The 17,937-nt window shown below is 41.5% G+C and overlaps 1 protein-coding gene across 2 annotated transcripts; it reads left to right on the plus strand.

Moving 5' to 3' along the window:
• The first annotated feature begins 3,427 nt into the window (after positions 1 to 3,427).
• podn (podocan) lies at positions 3,428 to 17,442 on the plus strand. 2 transcript variants are annotated; one of them, XM_076107477.1, is made up of 11 exons: positions 3,428 to 4,033; positions 6,257 to 6,545; positions 6,687 to 6,780; positions 8,224 to 8,288; positions 9,892 to 10,001; positions 10,094 to 10,250; positions 10,356 to 10,471; positions 10,687 to 10,900; positions 11,056 to 11,499; positions 12,192 to 12,340; positions 15,110 to 17,442. In XM_076107477.1, exons 2-11 carry the CDS (start codon positions 6,270 to 6,272, stop codon positions 15,243 to 15,245), a joined length of 1,761 nt encoding a protein of 586 aa, XP_075963592.1. In that variant the 5' UTR covers positions 3,428 to 4,033; positions 6,257 to 6,269; the 3' UTR covers positions 15,246 to 17,442. The 2 variants fall into 2 exon arrangements, with proteins under 2 accessions (XP_075963592.1, XP_075963590.1); XM_076107475.1 differs by lacking the exon at positions 3,428 to 4,033 and having other exon boundaries at positions 5,992 to 6,545.
• Positions 17,443 to 17,937: the final 495 nt, after the last annotated feature.

Genomic DNA, 17,937 nt, shown 5'->3' on the forward strand with positions numbered 1-17,937 from the left:
TTGCAGATTTAAACACTTTTTTTTAAACAGTTCGAAACACGTGGTCGTAAATTGAAACAAAAGAAAACAAATCTGCGACATAGTCATATAGGACATGAACAGCAGTCTCCTGGGTAAAAGCACTATGTTTGTGATCAATCCAAAATCCGACCCCCTCCCTAAGCAGACTTCCACACACTCATTTGAAACGTATCTGTTTTTCTGGTCAAAACACGCTTCCCTCGAAACTAGCGTAGTTCACAATGCAGTTTCGCTGTATGGGAACGTCATTTCTAGGAGACCGGGCTGTCTGTTGTCACCATGACCCCAGCCTGATTAAAATGTTTGCTACTTTCTGAGAGTTATGTAACACAGCAGTGGCTCAGCTTGTATACACGTCATTGCTGTCCTGGGAACTGATTATCTGCAGCAAGATGTGCTGTGTTGTACGTTTGCTTGCAATATACTAACCAACAAATAGACTGCCTGCTGTAGATGCTGCATGGTGTAATAAATGTCACACTTGTGGGATTAGCAGAGTTGTTTTAACAGTGATGACTAAGAGGGCAGCAGCTGAGGAGCTTTATTGGACACTTTTTGCATTACAAACACACTGGTGTGTTCGACTGGGTGGGACTCGAAACCTTGTTTCGTGGTCTGCTTTTACATGAGACAGGAAAGCTGCCCTTTTAAAGAGCGGGGCTCAGTGGAAAATAGTTTGTCCAAGTAAAAGATGAAAAGAATTGGTTTATACAAATGCAGACAGGACCAGGCAATATCCCAGCTGTAATTGATTGAACTGTAAACAAAATAGTATTATGCTGCGGCTGTTTGACCATTTGTCCATGCTTTAACATGACAGGGGGGCAACAGTGTCGGTGTCTTTTTAATAGCTCGCACGATCCCTGCTGTTCTGTGTCACATATGAAACATAACAACCTGTTGAAAACAGTTGTAAAAGGAACCTGTTGGAGGGGCCATTGATTTAAGAAAGTTGTCCAAAATATGTTCCAGTGAAACAGTGGAAACTTACTCAAAGCGTGACGCAGTGACCAGAGTCCCTCCGGGGGTGTAAAAGAGCCTGCCAAAAAATATGATGAGTAATAAGCAGAGCATGGATCCGAGTGTGTTTTCTCCCATTTCAGGGTGGGGGGGGGATTCAAGGCCAGAAACCGAGGTCTGCCTCTCTCTGAAAACAGCAGCTCAGCAGGCATGTGATCTCTAAGTGATGCTCCCAAAACCCCATCACTCTCACTAACCGCAAGGGACCCAGTCCAGTATCTTCCTCCCCGGGCCAAGCATTCATCACTGTCTTCATTCCTGTCTGCACTTGCTGTCTGCAGTTCCAGCACAAATAGCTTTAAGCCGGAGATTTATATTCGAGAAGACAACACTGGAGGCTTCAATTTCAGATGTGAGTGGAACTCGACCGATAAATGTAGCAAATGGACACTTTTAGCATTCTTCTCATAGATTAGTAATAGATGACGCAGCCTTTTCCTTGAAATATAAGAAATCAATCAAGTTTAAGCTGCTTTTTAGAACATTAATAGAAAACAATCTGGATATCTCTGGGCAAATTAGGGACCCATAAGAATGGAAAAAAATTAACATTTCTTTTGTACATGAATTCAAAATTGGCTGTTAAATACATGTGGGTTCATTTGTTTTTTTTTATAGCTGCTGAGATCTCCAGAAGCAATTAAACTGGCTGTGTAAACCCCATAACAGATACAAAGGTTGTAATGCCTTCATTTTAAGCCTTTTTAGGCTTGTGAATTTAACTAGGACCTACAAAATACCTAAAAAAGGCCAATACTGCTCTCTGCCTTCGGATAATCTTCAAAGTACGTAGAAGAATCAGTAATTAGTTTTCAGCTTTAATTAAGGCTAGCCGTGCTTAGCTCACTAGCTAGCTTTCATGCTGTTTTCATGGAAATTAAAGGAATATTTTTGAAAATTTGCTTATTAGCCTTCGAGTCCGAAGTGAGCTGAGAAGACTTGCCTACCGCTCTCATCTCTGTGCAGTAACATTTAATGTTAAGATACAGCCGGTGCTTAGCTTAGCTTTGCTTATTTTAGCTTAGCTTAGCTCAGTTTAAAGACTGGAAAAAAGGGGAAACAGCTGTTGTCACCGTAAGGTTGGGAGGCAATGAGCAGAGAAAACTAACTAAGTAACTTCTCCTGGCCAAAAAATAGCATCCCGTTAATAATTGAGCTTGGTTAGCTGTTTCAACCTGTTTTCACTAGCTAAGCGTCATATTCCTACTGTACAGACATAAATGTGGTATTGATCCTGATATCCAATTTTCTTATGATCACATAATAATTATTTATATAGTACGGACGTCAAAAAGCCAGATTAATTCAATTTTGTAGTTAGGCTTTGTAAACCGTTTTATTCTAACGCATTCCACACAAAAAACAAGATCAACTGTGGTATTTGGTTTTAACCAAACCAAATAAATATTTAGTTGAAGCATATTTTGACTACCCACTGTGATGAATCATCCCAGAACTCTTCTGCATGTAAAGTTTAGTGAACTGTGCTAATGCATGGTAATGGTAGCAGATGTTGACACGCTGGGCCTAACGGGAGTCAGGCTTGTTGAAGAAGAGGCCTAATCCAGAAACACGTGGGACATTAGATCATATCCTGACGCCCCTTTATGGCAGGCTACTTTTCCACTTTTTGAATTTAATCCTGGGACGTTTAGGACAACTCATGTCTGTCAAATGAAAGTTATCTCATGTCAACAAAGAAGAGGAACCGATTTTTTTCCAGCTATAACATCTTTTATCCATAATCTACTTTGTGTACAATAGAAAGCAAGTCTATGTTTAATCCAAGATTTAAGTGGCATGTGTATTTCAGACCATATCTATTTGAAGTGATGAGGCCTCCTATCCCTGTGATTATAATCTCACTTGAAACCATTGGCATTGTTTATGTCGAATCCAGTGGAAATGTGACCAAGTTATAAGAACACAAACATATTCCACTAAAGCTGGGGGAATCAATTCCCGGGAAAAAAATATGACAGAAAAAAGGGAAAGAATGTGTGTTTTTGGCTCCAATTCAGGTCGGAACCGTCTCTCTTACTCACTCCCTTCCTTTTCACTCTCGCCTGTTCCCCTTCCTTTCTTTCTCTTAACTTTCCCTCTCCCACTCTCTTTCTCTCCCACATCTGGAGGGTATCTGGTGTGGCTGTGTGACTCCTCGTCTGCTATGGGACAGCCTGCGTTTGGACTGGACGTCAGACTTCAGTGCGTCTCTGCAAACGTTGGTCGGACGGGGTAAAGTAGTGGACCAGATCCTTGCTTTGGCAGACTTTACTGCTGCGTGTTTTACGGGTGGCTGTTATGTTATGTTTTGTGGAGCTTGGACTGTAAGTGTCAGCGTCCATGCATGACAATGTGGCATGTGGATTTCAGACCAGAACCAGACTACTTAACGGAATGGTAAAGCCACTTTACAACATCTGCTCAGCTGAGACGCATGAAAACAAGTCATTTTAAAATGCTCAGCATCTTTGCATCTATGCATGCTGCCTTTCTCTCTCTGTGTGTGTGTGTGTGTGTGTGTGTGTGTGTGTGTGTGTGTGTGTGTGTGTGTGTGTGTGTGTGTGTGTGTGTGTGTGTGTGTGTGTGTGTGTGTGTGTGTGTGTGTGTGTGTGCGTGTGTGTTTGCCACTTTACCTCTGGTATTTGTTTTCTTGCAACAAACAGAAAAGGCTGATGGTTGGCTTTTAGACATTTGCATTGAATGGCCCTTTGTAATATTTCTATCAACATTGGTGGACACATTTAGAGGGCTTTTTCCTGGCTTTGCCAAAAAAAAAGGCTAGATACATGTTGTTCTATTTAATCTATACATGAGGAGTGTATTGCAAATACCTGTAAATGCTTCTGTGTGAATTAATTGGAAAGCTTGTGACTATTATGCTCTCTTTATTTCAAATTGGCCCTTCCAGTTGCTGAGGATTGAAGCTTCAGCCACTGCAGAGAGAGAGAGAGAGAGGACAGAGAACCTGCTGTCTGTTGTTGTTGGCTTGGTGCGTAAACAATGCAAACCCTCCATCAGTTAGATATGTTTTTAGGTGTAATGATACAGTTTTCTTCTTTTTACACACCAGTTAGAAATGGCCCTGCGAGGACAGGCCAGTGTTGGTGGATTGAAACTATTTGAAATGAAATGATGCAGCACATAGTCATACTGGACACAAAATTGTGTTTTGCTTGCTTTAATTAAAGGAGCACTCCAGTGATTTAGTGTTTGGTAGGGTCACTTGAGGGAGAAGAGAGGTGGAAGATACTGAATTTCAGTCCCTAGTACGGGTCAAGCTCCAAAAACCCTGGATCCTATACTTCCCATAATGACACCAATCTTTACATCCTCCCTGCCCGGTAAATGACCACATCCTTTTAACTCCACGCCCCCAATTCGAAAGACAAGCTTTCTGTTATTTGAAATCTGTAAACATTTGGAGCCCAACCTGAGATTACTCAAGTGATGTCATCTGAGTCACTTTACAGAGCCCCAGGGGGGGGGGGGGGGGTCATATTATAGAAAGGTATATAGGTATGGTAAAGTGTGCGAGCATATTGATAAACCCGGGGATCATGACTTCTGATCTGTGATCCACTCTTTCGCCTCTGCATCGACCTAAATACTAACATCAGCATGCTAACATATTGATGTTTAACAGGTATTATGTTCAACATGTTTAGCATGTTAGCAGGCTAACATTTTCTAATTAGCACTACACAGAGACATCACAAAGTGCAGCCGAGGCTGTCAATAGTTTTGCAGGTATTGGCGCTGACGATGGCGCTCGAGGAAAAGTCAGAAGATCACCAAAGTTATTACAATTCACCCTATGGGAAACATGAATGTCTGCACCAAATTTCATGACAATTTATCTAGTATGAGACATTTCATTCTGGACCACAGTGGTAGACCATCTCTTGAGGCACGCTGGGCTGAGAGTTACATAGTGTAAAAGTAATGTTATTTGTTATACTTTGCACAGCTTCATAATCACTGCTTGGAAAATAGAAAATAGAACTCCCGGCCTCTCCTCTATGCTGCTTATAATAGGTATCTTTCACAGCGGACAATTTGACATGTCATAGCAGGAAATACAAAGGTGTGAGAATAAACATTAACGATGGCTCTGTTCTGTTTAAGTGTCCCACTGAGTCAGTGAGCCAGCATGCACCATACCAAGAACCGGAAACTGAAGCAGCTAATAAAAATCAGCAAAATCATTAATTTGATGATTCACACGTGCTATTATTTCTATGACACGTCAAAATTTAGGCTATTTCATTAAAAAAGGCTCATTGAGTGACGATCAGCCCTTCAGAGCTATGCATATTTCAGACACTGTGCAAGTCCTATTTGAGGCATAAGGCACAATTAATATATGATGAGGTGCTGGGTATTTTCACTGTTTTTCATAAGACTAAGAGTAGTACACCCTCTGACTCCCAAATGGATTTTGACATCTATGCAGTGCCTCTTTAAAGTACCCATATACAGCTTTTTATTTTGCCTTGCAGCAGGATTTGTTTTCTCACGCTCCGGTCTGTCATTGAGCATCAGTCAGCGTCCGGCCTAAACACTTGCCTCTCGTCATGACGAGCTGTCTACTCTGAAACATTTTCCAGTTTAAGGTTGAAGCCAACAGGTGGCAAACACGGAGAATATGCAATTTATTTTGGGGTGCTTTGAAAAGAATCAGGGAGTGTGTATTCAACCATGTCAGTTGCAGAGCTTCAGTTATGCAGCTGGAGTTGACTTGTTGACAGGGGTTTGACCCTTGATGAATCCCTGAATCACTTAGCAGCTGGCTAACAGGGTGTGTGTGCTGATTCAACCTGTTGGCTCTGTCAAAAAGTGTGATCAAAATTACCTCAGGAGGTACGCCCCACACGGACGATTCAGAGGAACGCAGCTTGATTGCATTATATGTTTACTCAGAAAAATGGCAGTGAAGGAAATACTATTCAGCTTTGTGATTTCCCTCTTCAGACGTATAAATCACCAACTGATGAGGAAAGATTTATGTCATTTTTGATTATCACAAAAGCACGTTTGATCAGTTTAATACAAATGGAAATTCTATTGTAAATAATTTTGCCCCTGCAATTATAGTTCTGTCTTTATAGTATTTCCCTGACTTTCCTTCTAGACCCACCAGCAGACATCCTGTTCCCAGGAACAAAACACTCCTGATGTTTTTAACTTCACTGTCCATGTGCTTGTGCAACAGGAGAGCAGTGGACATGGCCTTTTCCAAGCATTCCTTCCTGCAGGCCCTGAGTGTGCTGCTCTTGGCCTCGGTGTTGGTGCGTTGCCAGGCCCCTCTCGAACCAGAGGAAGAGGACGAGGAAGAGCCAGTAAAGGAGACCTCCATCGCAGCAATGGTGACGAAATCTGAGCCACTCGAATGTCCACCGGAGTGCAGCTGTACGGCAGAAGGGGCCGTGGACTGCGCTGGAGTCGACCTCACAGAGTTCCCCGCCGAGCTGGATGAAAAAACGCGTCAGCTCTCTCTGCAGGTCTTTCACACAACTGCACGCGCACATAAACAGTAACGCACGTCCACAATTTGTAAATTCTGCTCAGAAGTTAGCGAGTGAAAAGTGCAAAATCTCTTCTGAACTTGTATTTGCTGTCTGTGTTTTGTCCCCTGATGCCAGAACAACAAAATTGCGGTGATAACGGTGGAGCACATTTCCCATCTGCATCAGCTCGAGACGCTCAACCTTCAGAACAACTGGCTTACCACCAATGGTACATACTCTAAGACAAAACAGACAGACAGTGTACAGTGGTGGGGTGGACCAGATTACAGGCACATTTGTCTGCAATGTTTGTTCTTTTGTGCTCATTGGTCGTGCTCAGCAGTGGGTCTGTATAGTTTTCCAAGCTTGCTATCAATTCTTACTCCAATTCAACTGTTCCTATAACATCAGACTTTGCTTCCAGACGATAACCACATCCAGGAGAGGGAGGGCAATCAACAGGACATCAGAGTGATTTTATCTAGATAACAGGATGTTCAGCAGAACAGCTAATGCTTATGTTGAGGATGGCTGTGCTTTATCAGTGTCACATAACACCCATAATAACACAAATTAGGATTTGCACCCATATACAAGCCGTTAGAGAACAATGCAGCAGGGATCTGCCCTCTTGTTCCTACGAGCGGTGGTGAATTCTTTGTTCGTCTTAAAGAAAATTTCAAACCCCAGTTGTAGGTCTGTCATTTCTCTGACTAAGCCTTTGTTGTTTCTGCTAGAGGTGTAGCTGAACGGCAGTTGGTCGTTGTCATTCTGGCTAACAGCGGTGGTAAGATGATCAGACAGCTTGGTAGATCTTTTTCTCCCTGACCATTATCCTCTATTGGAAAAAAAAAAAAAAGTCTGTGTGATAACACCATAGGATGAGATTGTGTACCTGGCTACAGTGTAAAGAAGAAATGACTGGATGTGTTTTACAAATAGTAACATATGGGTGGACTTCTGAACCTGCCATGTAGTTGCCCCCACAGTGTTTTGATCAATGCTTTGCTGTTCACCGAAGTCTTTGGAGGTAGAAGCTATGAGTGTGTTCCTTTTATTTTGATTGATTCCTAAAATATTACGTCAGTCTGAAGTCAAGCTGAACTGAGCATACATGAATCATCAGTGTCACTGACCAAAGGTTAGCAGTGATACAGGATTACAAACAATACGTTATCAATAATTGTGCAATACTGCAAATAGCTGCTAGCTGAGCATTTAGCCTTATAAACAAAGCAATGGCTATTTCTATACAGTGATGGCAGATAGTCTTAATACCTGTCAATGGGTCCGATTTCCTGCGACATCAGGCTTAACGAGCGCCCAGCCCGGACATACCAAGATCAGGCTTGTCTGCGGTTGCAGGACCTGGAGCTGACCGCCCGCTTCCTTGGAGCCAACACTGACAACATGCTGCTGGCCCAGGCCGTATTGCTGGGCCCGCTGGAGGAACGAGAGAACCAGGACAAAGCCGAGCAGACTATCTTGAGAGGTTTTGTGTTGGTGCTCCACGCTGTTGCCAACAAATCATTGGGCTAAACTTAGCGAAACAATTTATATTAGCAAAAGTGACGTGTTATTTCTACCTCTGCGCAGATTAGTCTATCAAGTCAAGATATTTATCAGCTTGTGGTGGTAGGTAAATTCATTTGTAATGTGTTTCTCTTTATAGGCCTTGAAGATGAAGGTTTTGAGATGCTTGAAGAGCTGGCCTATTTATACTTGGCAAATAACAAGGTGAGTCACACACCAGACTTTCATATGTTTGCTCTCAATGCTGACCTCAAATCTGCTTCCATGATTCAATGGCGACTTCATCTTTTCTGTCTTCATCTCACAATAATGTAGCTCTATTCTTCTTCTGATACCCTGACATAAAGCCAGCTGGCAGAGAGAGGTGGCAGTCTCCTGTCATACACTCTATGCGAGCTTATGCTTGTGATCACTTCCAGTATGGCTGTGCCAGCTGGTGAGGGCTAAAATGTTACTGACCCTTTTGGACACAGAGCGAGAGAGAAAGGATGGACAGATTTGTTTGTGCCTTCACAGAGATGAATAGGCAAACAGGATACAGGAAGAATAGAGGATTTTTAAGTGCTCACTAAGCCTCAAAGACACCCATGCTGCTTTAATCCATAAACCATGTTATAAAGGAGAGAGCTCTAAGTGAACATCTAATCTCACCAGTGCTTCTCGGATTTGTTATTTGGTACAATGTAGCGCTTGTTCCGGTACGAGTGACAAAAGTGAAAAAACCTTGCTTTGTACTAAGGGGTACACAGCTTGCCATACTACATTTCTTCCCTGTACATGATGCACAAAATAGGTAGTTTGTCACTGCCTTCCAAAACATCACACAGGCTCTTCCCAAAAGTTCATATGAGCTTTTTCTCTGCATCTATGGTTAAGGTTTTGGTTATATTTGGGCAACTGAGTCTAATAACTTGGTTAGGGTTTCATAGTTATGTTGGACTCTTTTAGTTGTTTTGGTTTTTAGGGTTACTTAGATTATGTTCACACTAAACCATTTTTACACCTATAACCACTTTTACACCTTTTGTGGTTGTTTTTTTTACAAGTTGAGTTTCCTGTGCTTGCTCTCTGTGTTCCTGATGTGTTCCTGGCCAGGATGTCATCCTTTGTACACCTGTTTATGTCCAGCCTCGTCAGCCCTGCCTTTGTGTTGCTGGTCCTTGTTGTCTAGTTTCCCAATCATAGTGTTTTCCTCCTTATTCCGGTTATCTGCCCACTCCAGCTGTGCCTTGTCTGGTAAATGGCATCTTGGGTCTGTTCTCTTGTGTTATTTTCCAGTTTGTTTGTCACCATTTCCAATGTTTCTGCCTTTCATAATTAGTTGGAAAATAAATGGTTTGTTCTTTAGTTCTGCAAAATTGCAGAGACAACACAGTCTAACCTTTTTAGGGTGGACATAATCTAAGAAGCTCTTAAAACTGAAACATTTGAAAACATCAAGGATTCCAACAGAAGAGTCCAACAGAACCATGATAAAAGGCTATGGAAAGTTTAATCGTGCATGGTTAAAAACAAGACCACTGGTCTACAGACAATCCATCGAGTAGATGTGGAGTCTATCCTGCGTGTTTTACCAGATAAGCTACCCTACAAATATTGACCTGCTGATGGCACTGATGAAAAGTCATTACGATACATCAGCCGGGTACCATGACTTTCGGTAGAAAATTTCACGGCAATTCATCCAGTATTGGTTGAGAGAATTCACTCAGAACTGATGTGGTGGACTGATCGACCAACCGACCGGTGGACATTGCCATCTCTACAGTAACACTGTCCCGTCATGCTTCTTTTCTTGTGCTTGCAGCTCAACTCAGCACCAAAAGTCCTACCACCCTCTTTGGTTAGTGCTGATTTTGCTGCTAATCAGCTTACAAGGATCTACCCATATACGTTTGGCCATAAACCGAAACTGAGGTACGACTGTGCATTTTTGTGTAAAATGTAAACCTTGTTCATGGAATCATGTCCACTTATACATGGCAATGTCGCTTGATCATGGCTCCTAGGTCCGTGTATCTCCACAACAACAAGTTGACTGATGCAGGACTTCCTGACCATACCTTCAATGGTTCTTACAACCTGGAGATCCTCACCATGTCCAGCAACTTCCTGCGGGTTGTCCCAAGGAACTTGCCCTCCAGCCTTTACCGTCTTCATCTGAAGGTCCAGCCCCTGTTAACTTTGTATTTAGATGTCAGGTGGAAGATATACATTGTGTTTCTTTTCTTTCATGAATATGGTAAATGATGACTGCTCTTTTTTGTTCAGAGTAACAAGCTGGAGAAAATCCCAGAGGGGGCCTTTGACAACTTGCCAAACCTCAGAGAGTTGTATCTCCAGAACAACCTCCTCAGCAATGAAGGCATGGACAACGAGACTTTCAGGTGGACAAACCCCTAGGGGTTAACATATTCTAACATGTTGTTGTTATTGCCAAGTGTGAATGAGAAAAAGCGTTGATTTATGTGTTTTCAAGTGTTTACCAGAAAAAAGCATTCACTCTACAAAGACTATGTTATTTCTGTGTTGCGGCATCCGACAGAAAGCTCCCAGAACTGATTTAATGACTTTCTCTCCTTCTCTTCTTCTCTCCTGGCAGCCAATTGAGCAGCCTTGAGTATCTGGACTTGTCAAATAACAACCTGAGTGTCGTCCCCAAGGGTCTGCCTCGCAATCTAGTGCTGCTACACCTGGAGAAGAACTCCATCAATAGTATACCCGGAGACGCTCTCGCTTCTGTCCGAAAGCTTGAGTACCTGCTCCTCCACAATAACAAGCTGCGCTCACGTTCCATCCACCCGACTGCCTTCCAGGTACAGGTCTATTCAATTTAATATCCTTTTGGATCTTTAACATGATAGCTGAGCTGTGTAAACACATGGACATTTCAGGTTGTATCTTCAATTGTAAGAACATGCTGGAAGAGATGCTCAACTGCTTTTGCATAACACAGTTGCATTTTCTCTAGGGCTTGAAGAAACTGCACACTCTCCACATGTACAACAACTTGCTGGAGCGAGTTCCCAGGGGCTTGCCTAAGCGGGCCAAGACCCTAATGATGCTCCACAACTTCATCACCGAAATTAGCCGTAATGACCTGTCCCTGTTGTACTCCCTGACCGAGCTCAACCTCAGCTATAACAAACTGACCAGCCCCAAAGTACACCGCGAGGCATTCAGGAAGCTGCGTATTCTGGAAACCCTGAATCTGTCGGGGAACAGCCTTCAATCTATGCCCGTGGGTCTTCCTCGCAGCCTGCAGGTGCTCGAAATCAAGAACAACCAGCTGAACTCTATCCCAGACGGTGCACTGACGGGCATGGAGAAGCTACAGAAGCTCATCCTCAGCGACAATCAGCTGAAACTGAATTCAGCCTACCAGGGAGCTTGGATGGAGCTCAGTGCGCTCACAGTGAGTGGCTGGGGGAGGAATAAACATGTCAGATGTTAGTGCAAGATGTTTTGTAGCCCTTGTCCACTGCAGGACCTTAACCTGCAACCTGGAGTTAATAATAGCATTTTGGTCGCCTAAAAATATCTTATTCAGCGTTCAGTTGTACCTAACCCCACCCTCTTGTGTCACTTGTGGTTGCAAAAAACCCAGACAGCGACGGCCAAAATGCCAAACTTGAGGCTTCAAAACAGCATCCCACAAACCAATGGGTGACGTCACGGTTACCACATCCACTTCGTGTAGCCAATGGTATTTACCGGGTTAGACCTCTAAATACATCAAACCTTTGAGTTTTCGGATCTTTGAGTATCAGGCACACTAAGAGAATATGTCAGTATTAAGTGGAAGCAGATAAATGAATGCTTTATTATCCGGCTTCGGGCATGTACAGGAAGTGTTGATAGCACCGACTAGGTGAGCCGGATTCCCATGTGTCCGTGTCAAGTCAGGTCGAGGCGAGTGTACGGGTTTGCACTGCTGAACAATCTCAGCAACGATTTCATTTTAAATTTGTTTCTGCAGTGGAAAAGGGATTTCACATATTAAAGCAAAATTCTGTATAATTCTTCTATTTTTACAGTATTTTATCACTTAGACCAGGGAAAATATTTCATTATGTTCATTATTCATTGAGAATCTTGTAATTTTAGACGCTAGACCTGTCTGGCAACCAGCTGTCACACATCCCGTCTGACCTTCCTGAGTCTCTGGAGTACCTTCACCTGCAGAGTAACCGCATCTCCAGTGTTCCTGCTTCAGCATTTGAAGGCACTCCAAACATCAAAGGCATCTTCCTCCGGTAGGGGAAACTGAAACCATTTCTTATCAATCAGAAGGTTGTAGTCATTAGACTCAGTCTTTTTACTGATAAATAAGTACTTTCTTTCTGAGCGGGTGTTAAACTCCATTCATCCCCAACGATTGTTTGTATAAGCTGTTTTACTTCGAAAGTAGCTGCAAGACACATGCAAGAGGCAGTAGGCTGACACGCTTCACCGTCCTCAGGGCTTTTTTTTCCCTTTGGATTGAGCTCCACTCAGGAAACGATGATGCAATTGCAACCAAAGAATGGCCGTGAGGAAATCTTTGCTTTTGTTTATGCTGCTCTGTGAGCATCAAAGAGACAGCTGCAGTCGGGAAGACATACACCAGTGTTATTTCCCCTTTTAAAAACATAGTTTCACAATTAGCTCAGAGTGAGTTTAGGGACAATGAAAAGGATCGGATTTCTTTGCTTTTGATTCCTGTGAAAGTGTCTAAGGAAAGACAGACATTCACAGTGCGTAAAGCTCACGAGCGCTCACAAGCGCGTTGACTATATGAAAGTAGCGTCGGACTGTGCATGAATTAGATTCTGAAACTTTAAATGTAAAGCAATAGTTTAACATATTGGGAAATACTTACAGTATATATTGTTTGTTCTTCACAAAGAGGGCTTGCAAAGTGTCACCGGAGCCAGATGTTTATGTTGCTGGAGAGAGGCTACACAGGTAGTGTCAGATTTTAAATATTTAGGATTATTTATTGATTCTAATCTCTCTTTTAAAAAGCAGGTAAAACATGTGACAAGGGTCTTAAAATGTAATCTCATGAATTTTATATATATAAGAAACAGTCTAACCATGCAGGCTGCGAAACTGTATTTTAATGCGATGATTGTCCCCCATCTGACCTACTGCTTAACCAGCTGGGCACAAGTCAGCAGCACAACATTAAAATCTATTCATATTCTCCATAAACAAGCTCTAAAAACACTTGATAAAAAACCCAAACGTCACCATCACTGCAATATCCTCATCCTACACCATACCTTGAGTTGGGAGAACCTCGTTAAATTCACTGATGTGTGTCTGGTTTTTTAAATTTCACACGGTATGGCCCCGCCTCCACTTAGTGATTTTATTAAACAAAGCACTCAACGCAGCAGACACACTAGATCTGCTTCAAGAGGTGCTTGTGTCATTTCACATAGGTCAAGCTCTTTTAGCAAATCTGCATTCTCTGTGAAGGCAGCACACTCGTGGAAGGCTCTGCCATCACACATACGCACACAAAACACGATCAAAACATTCAAACATAGCCTTAAGGAATGGCTTGTTGCCAATCAGGCGTGCAAGCATTGATGTACTGTCTGTCCTGCCTTCTTGTTTCGCCTATATGTGCATTTGTCTTGCTCAGTGTTGCTATTTTCCACTTTGATGTGTATGTTATGTGCCTCAGTGTTATATATGTGCTTGTACTGTAGGTGGGTTTGTTCTGCCTGACGCATGCTGCTGCCTGTTATGTCTGCTCGGCTCTAGTGTCCTATGTACACTATTCTTTTGCTTATATGTGTATTGGTTTTGTCTATACGTTACTGTCTGTTTATCTATGCATTTTAATTCCATTTTAATTTTAATCTTTTTAATTTTAGGCTGCCTTCAAACATCTGGCCGGGGACAGCAGATGAAAACTAGCCTCTCTGGCTGACTCTGGCTCACTTGCAGTTTGACTGTTGATTGGTGTGCATTGTCCCTGCAAAATGAAGAAATAAAATAAAGAAATAGAATAAAGAAATAAAATAATTATGAAGCTACAGTCAGCAGCTAGTTACAGTACTGCCACTTAGCTTAGCACAAAGACTGAAAACAGCTAGCAATAGTAATATTACATTAAATCTTTCAACTCCTCACACCATAATTTAAATAAACTGTAGAAACTTACTTTCAATCTTAGTTTCAGTGTTATGTGAATGAGATTTTGCCTCATAAAAGTGAACCTTGAGATAAACTTTTCAAAGTACCTCTGCTGTCCTGGCCTGTTACTAATCAACTCAATTTACTATGAGTTGACCGAGCTTCATTTTGCAGAGTACTGCAGTGCGGTATCTAATCTCTCCATCTCTTCATTTGCTGTGCATTCAGCAAATGTTCCACTTTGGTTTATTCCACATAGTGCAGGCTTATACCCACAAGCACTGCAGCTGAAAGCAGCGACCAGGCAGCAGGGTAAAGAGGTTTCAAGGCTTTTGTTCTGTTTGGTTGTCAGCCTGACCTCAACCTAGCTGCTTTGCAGCTCGCAATTATGAGCCTTGACCCCTTCCAGGCTGTCGTGCTCTTCCTGGTGTTCATATCAGCTGTTGCCACATTTCTTTTATTTTTTTTCACCAAAATCCCCCCACAGCTGGCAGCCTGGGGGGAAGTGGATTCATGTGCGTGCATTCATTATTAATTGCATGTTTATTGCATGTTGGCTAGTTGTTGAAGTTCATATGCAACATATGCAAGTATTTTCAGTGATAGATGAGCCTGGATGCAGGTGATTGCTGTGCTTCAGTAGTGCTTCGATGTTAAGTGAGTGAAGCACCTGTTCCATAAACAAGTCCCACTGTACTGATCCTTGATTGGAGCAAAGCTGTCAGATGACACATGTGATTTGCAAATGTCCCCTGTTGTCTTTCAACCGTCCCATCTGCATGAAAGGGTTTTAGCTTTCAGCCTCTGAAAGGTCATCAAAAGTCTATTTTGATCAACTGTCAAGTGGGAAAAACACCTCACAAATGCCTCTCTTTTTCCCCTCCTCCTTTCAGGTTTAACCGCCTGTCAGTGGACTCTGTGGACGAGAGCTCGTTGGCACACCTGTCCAACTTGCAAGTGCTGGACCTCGGCACAGGAAACACCGACCCCTTTAAAAGAGAGGAGATGGAGGAGGAGCAGGAAACATAAAGATGCACTTAATTAAACTGACGTTGGACTTCATTGTGTCAAGGGCAGAACGGGCTTTTAAATGGGAGTGAACCTGTGAATGTCATTTCCCAGGTCCATTATTGCATTGTGCTGAGTGGCAGAGTTACATATTTCTGGTGCAGGATACCGGATGAAGTTACATTAGTTTCCATTTTGTGGGCTGGTTAGTATAGCATATCTTTATATCTGAGCTTTAAATATTTGTTTTGGACATGCAACATATATCATGTAATTGTGTTTTCCAGCTGTATTTTAAGAAATACATTCACAGAAGGGAATTTTTCCACGTAAATCTCTCAGAATCAATATACCCAAAGTCTAAGCAGAGTGAAAAAGGACACATTGTTAACACGGTGTGCGTCTTTTTCTGCTTTATGTCATTCTGTTACTTACTTAAAGTGATTTAAACAGAAATTCTGTGGCAAAATTTGTGTTTTCATCGCCAAGGGTTGCAAGAGAAGCAGTTTCCCGTTAGACCCAATGAAGCCTCTGTAAACACTGCAACTGGTAGTCTCCATTTTAGTATTGATTCATCTATTTCTCAAGTAATCGATTCATTTCTTAGTCATGAATTGTCACAAGCCTGAAGTGATTTTTTTAAATTACCTCATTTCGTCAGGTCAACAATCCAGAAAACTCATTCCGTTCATAAAGACAGGGGGAAATGAAAAATAACCTTTTTATTGTTACTGGCGGAAGACGCTTATGTTGCAAATTCAAATTGAGAATGAATCCACAGGGGATTCATTGGACGGGATGCACATATTTGATCATGAGTTCAGTATTTCCGTGTTGGATGACATTGTATTTTTTATTAACACATTGCAACTTGATGAATTCTTTTAGCCCACCATTTTGTTGGATTTGCTCTAGACAGACAGAGTCGCCACTCCGCAAATTGCACTTGCTGTTACCACCAGTTCCCACAGCGGTCGGCAAACCAACCAGGACTGAAATGTTAAAGGGACAGTTGACCTCAAAATCAAAAATACATATGTTCCCTCTTACCTGTGGCGCTATTTATCCATCTAGATCAGGGGTGTCAAACTCATTTTCAGTCTGGGCCACATCAGCATCACGGTCGCCCTCAAAGGGCCGGTTGTAAATGTAAGACTGTGTAAATGTATCTACTCCTAACATATTGGTAAATAACTGTCTCTGCATTTGATTATTATTTATTCAAGTGTTAAAATATTGTACATGCAGTTATATAAATGTAAAAATATATTTAAGCACATTTCTGTTATTATAACTTAAATCCTTTTAATTTAGGGTTAAGAAACCCAGATTACTCTATCAAAGATCAAACTATTAAAGAAAATAGCAAAGACAAATATCAAACACAAGTTATTACAATAACTTTGCTCAATGCTTAAAATCCTTTCAAGGGTGCGTTTGCACAATCCCACGTGAAGTATTTCATGTGTTGTAAAGACACGTTTAAAGTATCTTCAATGTACTCACAATACATTTCCATTTCAAATGTACAGTAACCAACCAAAGAGCTGCTTCTATGACTATTGTGTTTAAGTATCTCATCATTATGACTTTCTATCTCATAACTTTGACTTTCTATCTCATAACTTCGACTTTCTATCTCATAATTTCGACTATGGGGATATTTTTATTATCAAGTCTAACTTTAAATTATTATTAATTATTATTATTATTATTAATTTTATAAAATATCTGGCGGATTCGCGGGCCACATAAAATGACGTGGCGGGCCGGATCCGGCCCGCGGGCCGTATGTTTGACACCCCTGATCTAGATGTGTTGGTGGGAGTTTCTGTACAGTCAGCTAGCTCAGTGCTAGGTGTGCTAGGTGTATTGAGTATAGATGCACGGTTCCTTCTGCGCTGTGATACTGTTGGCGGGTGAAGCTCATTAGAAAGAAAATAGTTCCTACATGAAACTGCTCACAACAAGGTCTGTATTTCCAACACTCAACAATTCACACCAAAACAACCTAGATTGATAAATAGAAGTAAGAGGAAAAATATGTATTTTTGTTGTTGGGGTGAACTGTAACTATTGGGAGGACAGCAACACTCTTAAAATACCAGTAACTTACCTACAACATGGATGATTGTTGATATGATCATCATTTTATGTTATTCTTTTGCCATGTGCTTGTGAATGAAATATTCCAAAACATAAAAGTAATTTCAATATATCTGAAGCTTCAATCCATGCTGCAGCTACATCACTCCATTCCTATTTCTTTTTTAAATGATAGCAAATATTTTTATATGACATTGAAATAACTCATATTATTACACTCACTATATTACTATGAATACAGTGTCACTTTCACATACGGCAGTATAGTATTGTCACATATACAGTCATTGAACACAGCAATACATTATTTGAAAAGGCTGAAGAAGACTGTGCGTTTCCTAACATTCACCAGAACATCTGATTGATATTTCAGCAGGTTCTCCCGCACAAAAGCGGTGTTACTGCTCATTTCTCATTTGTCTTTCTCATACATTATATATATATATATATATATATATATATATATATATATATATATATACTCTCATATGCAGCTAGTGCATACATATCCTATATCATAAATATATACCAAAGACTGTAAAGGGCAGAAAACACATCTCAGACTACAATCTGTTATCTTCCCATGAGAGAAATGCTGGCAGCTGTT

This window comes from Anarhichas minor, unplaced genomic scaffold (genome assembly GCF_050575085.1).
Source record: "Anarhichas minor isolate MPS153535 unplaced genomic scaffold, ASM5057508v1 ptg000039l, whole genome shotgun sequence".
Taxonomy (NCBI): Eukaryota; Metazoa; Chordata; class Actinopteri; order Perciformes; family Anarhichadidae; genus Anarhichas; species Anarhichas minor.

What these genes read in the sequence shown, in the direction of transcription:
- podn (XM_076107475.1), top strand. Translation starts at nt 6,219, where the DNA reads ATGTTTTTAACTTCACTGTCCATGTGCTTGTGCAACAGGAGAGCAGTG. An exon ending in CGCGTCAGCTCTCTCTGCAG is followed by an intron (nt 6,546 to 6,686) that starts GTCTTTCACACA and finishes CCCTGATGCCAG; the next exon opens with AACAACAAAATTGCGGTGAT. An exon ending in TATACTTGGCAAATAACAAG is followed by an intron (nt 8,289 to 9,891) that starts GTGAGTCACACA and finishes TTGTGCTTGCAG; the next exon opens with CTCAACTCAGCACCAAAAGT.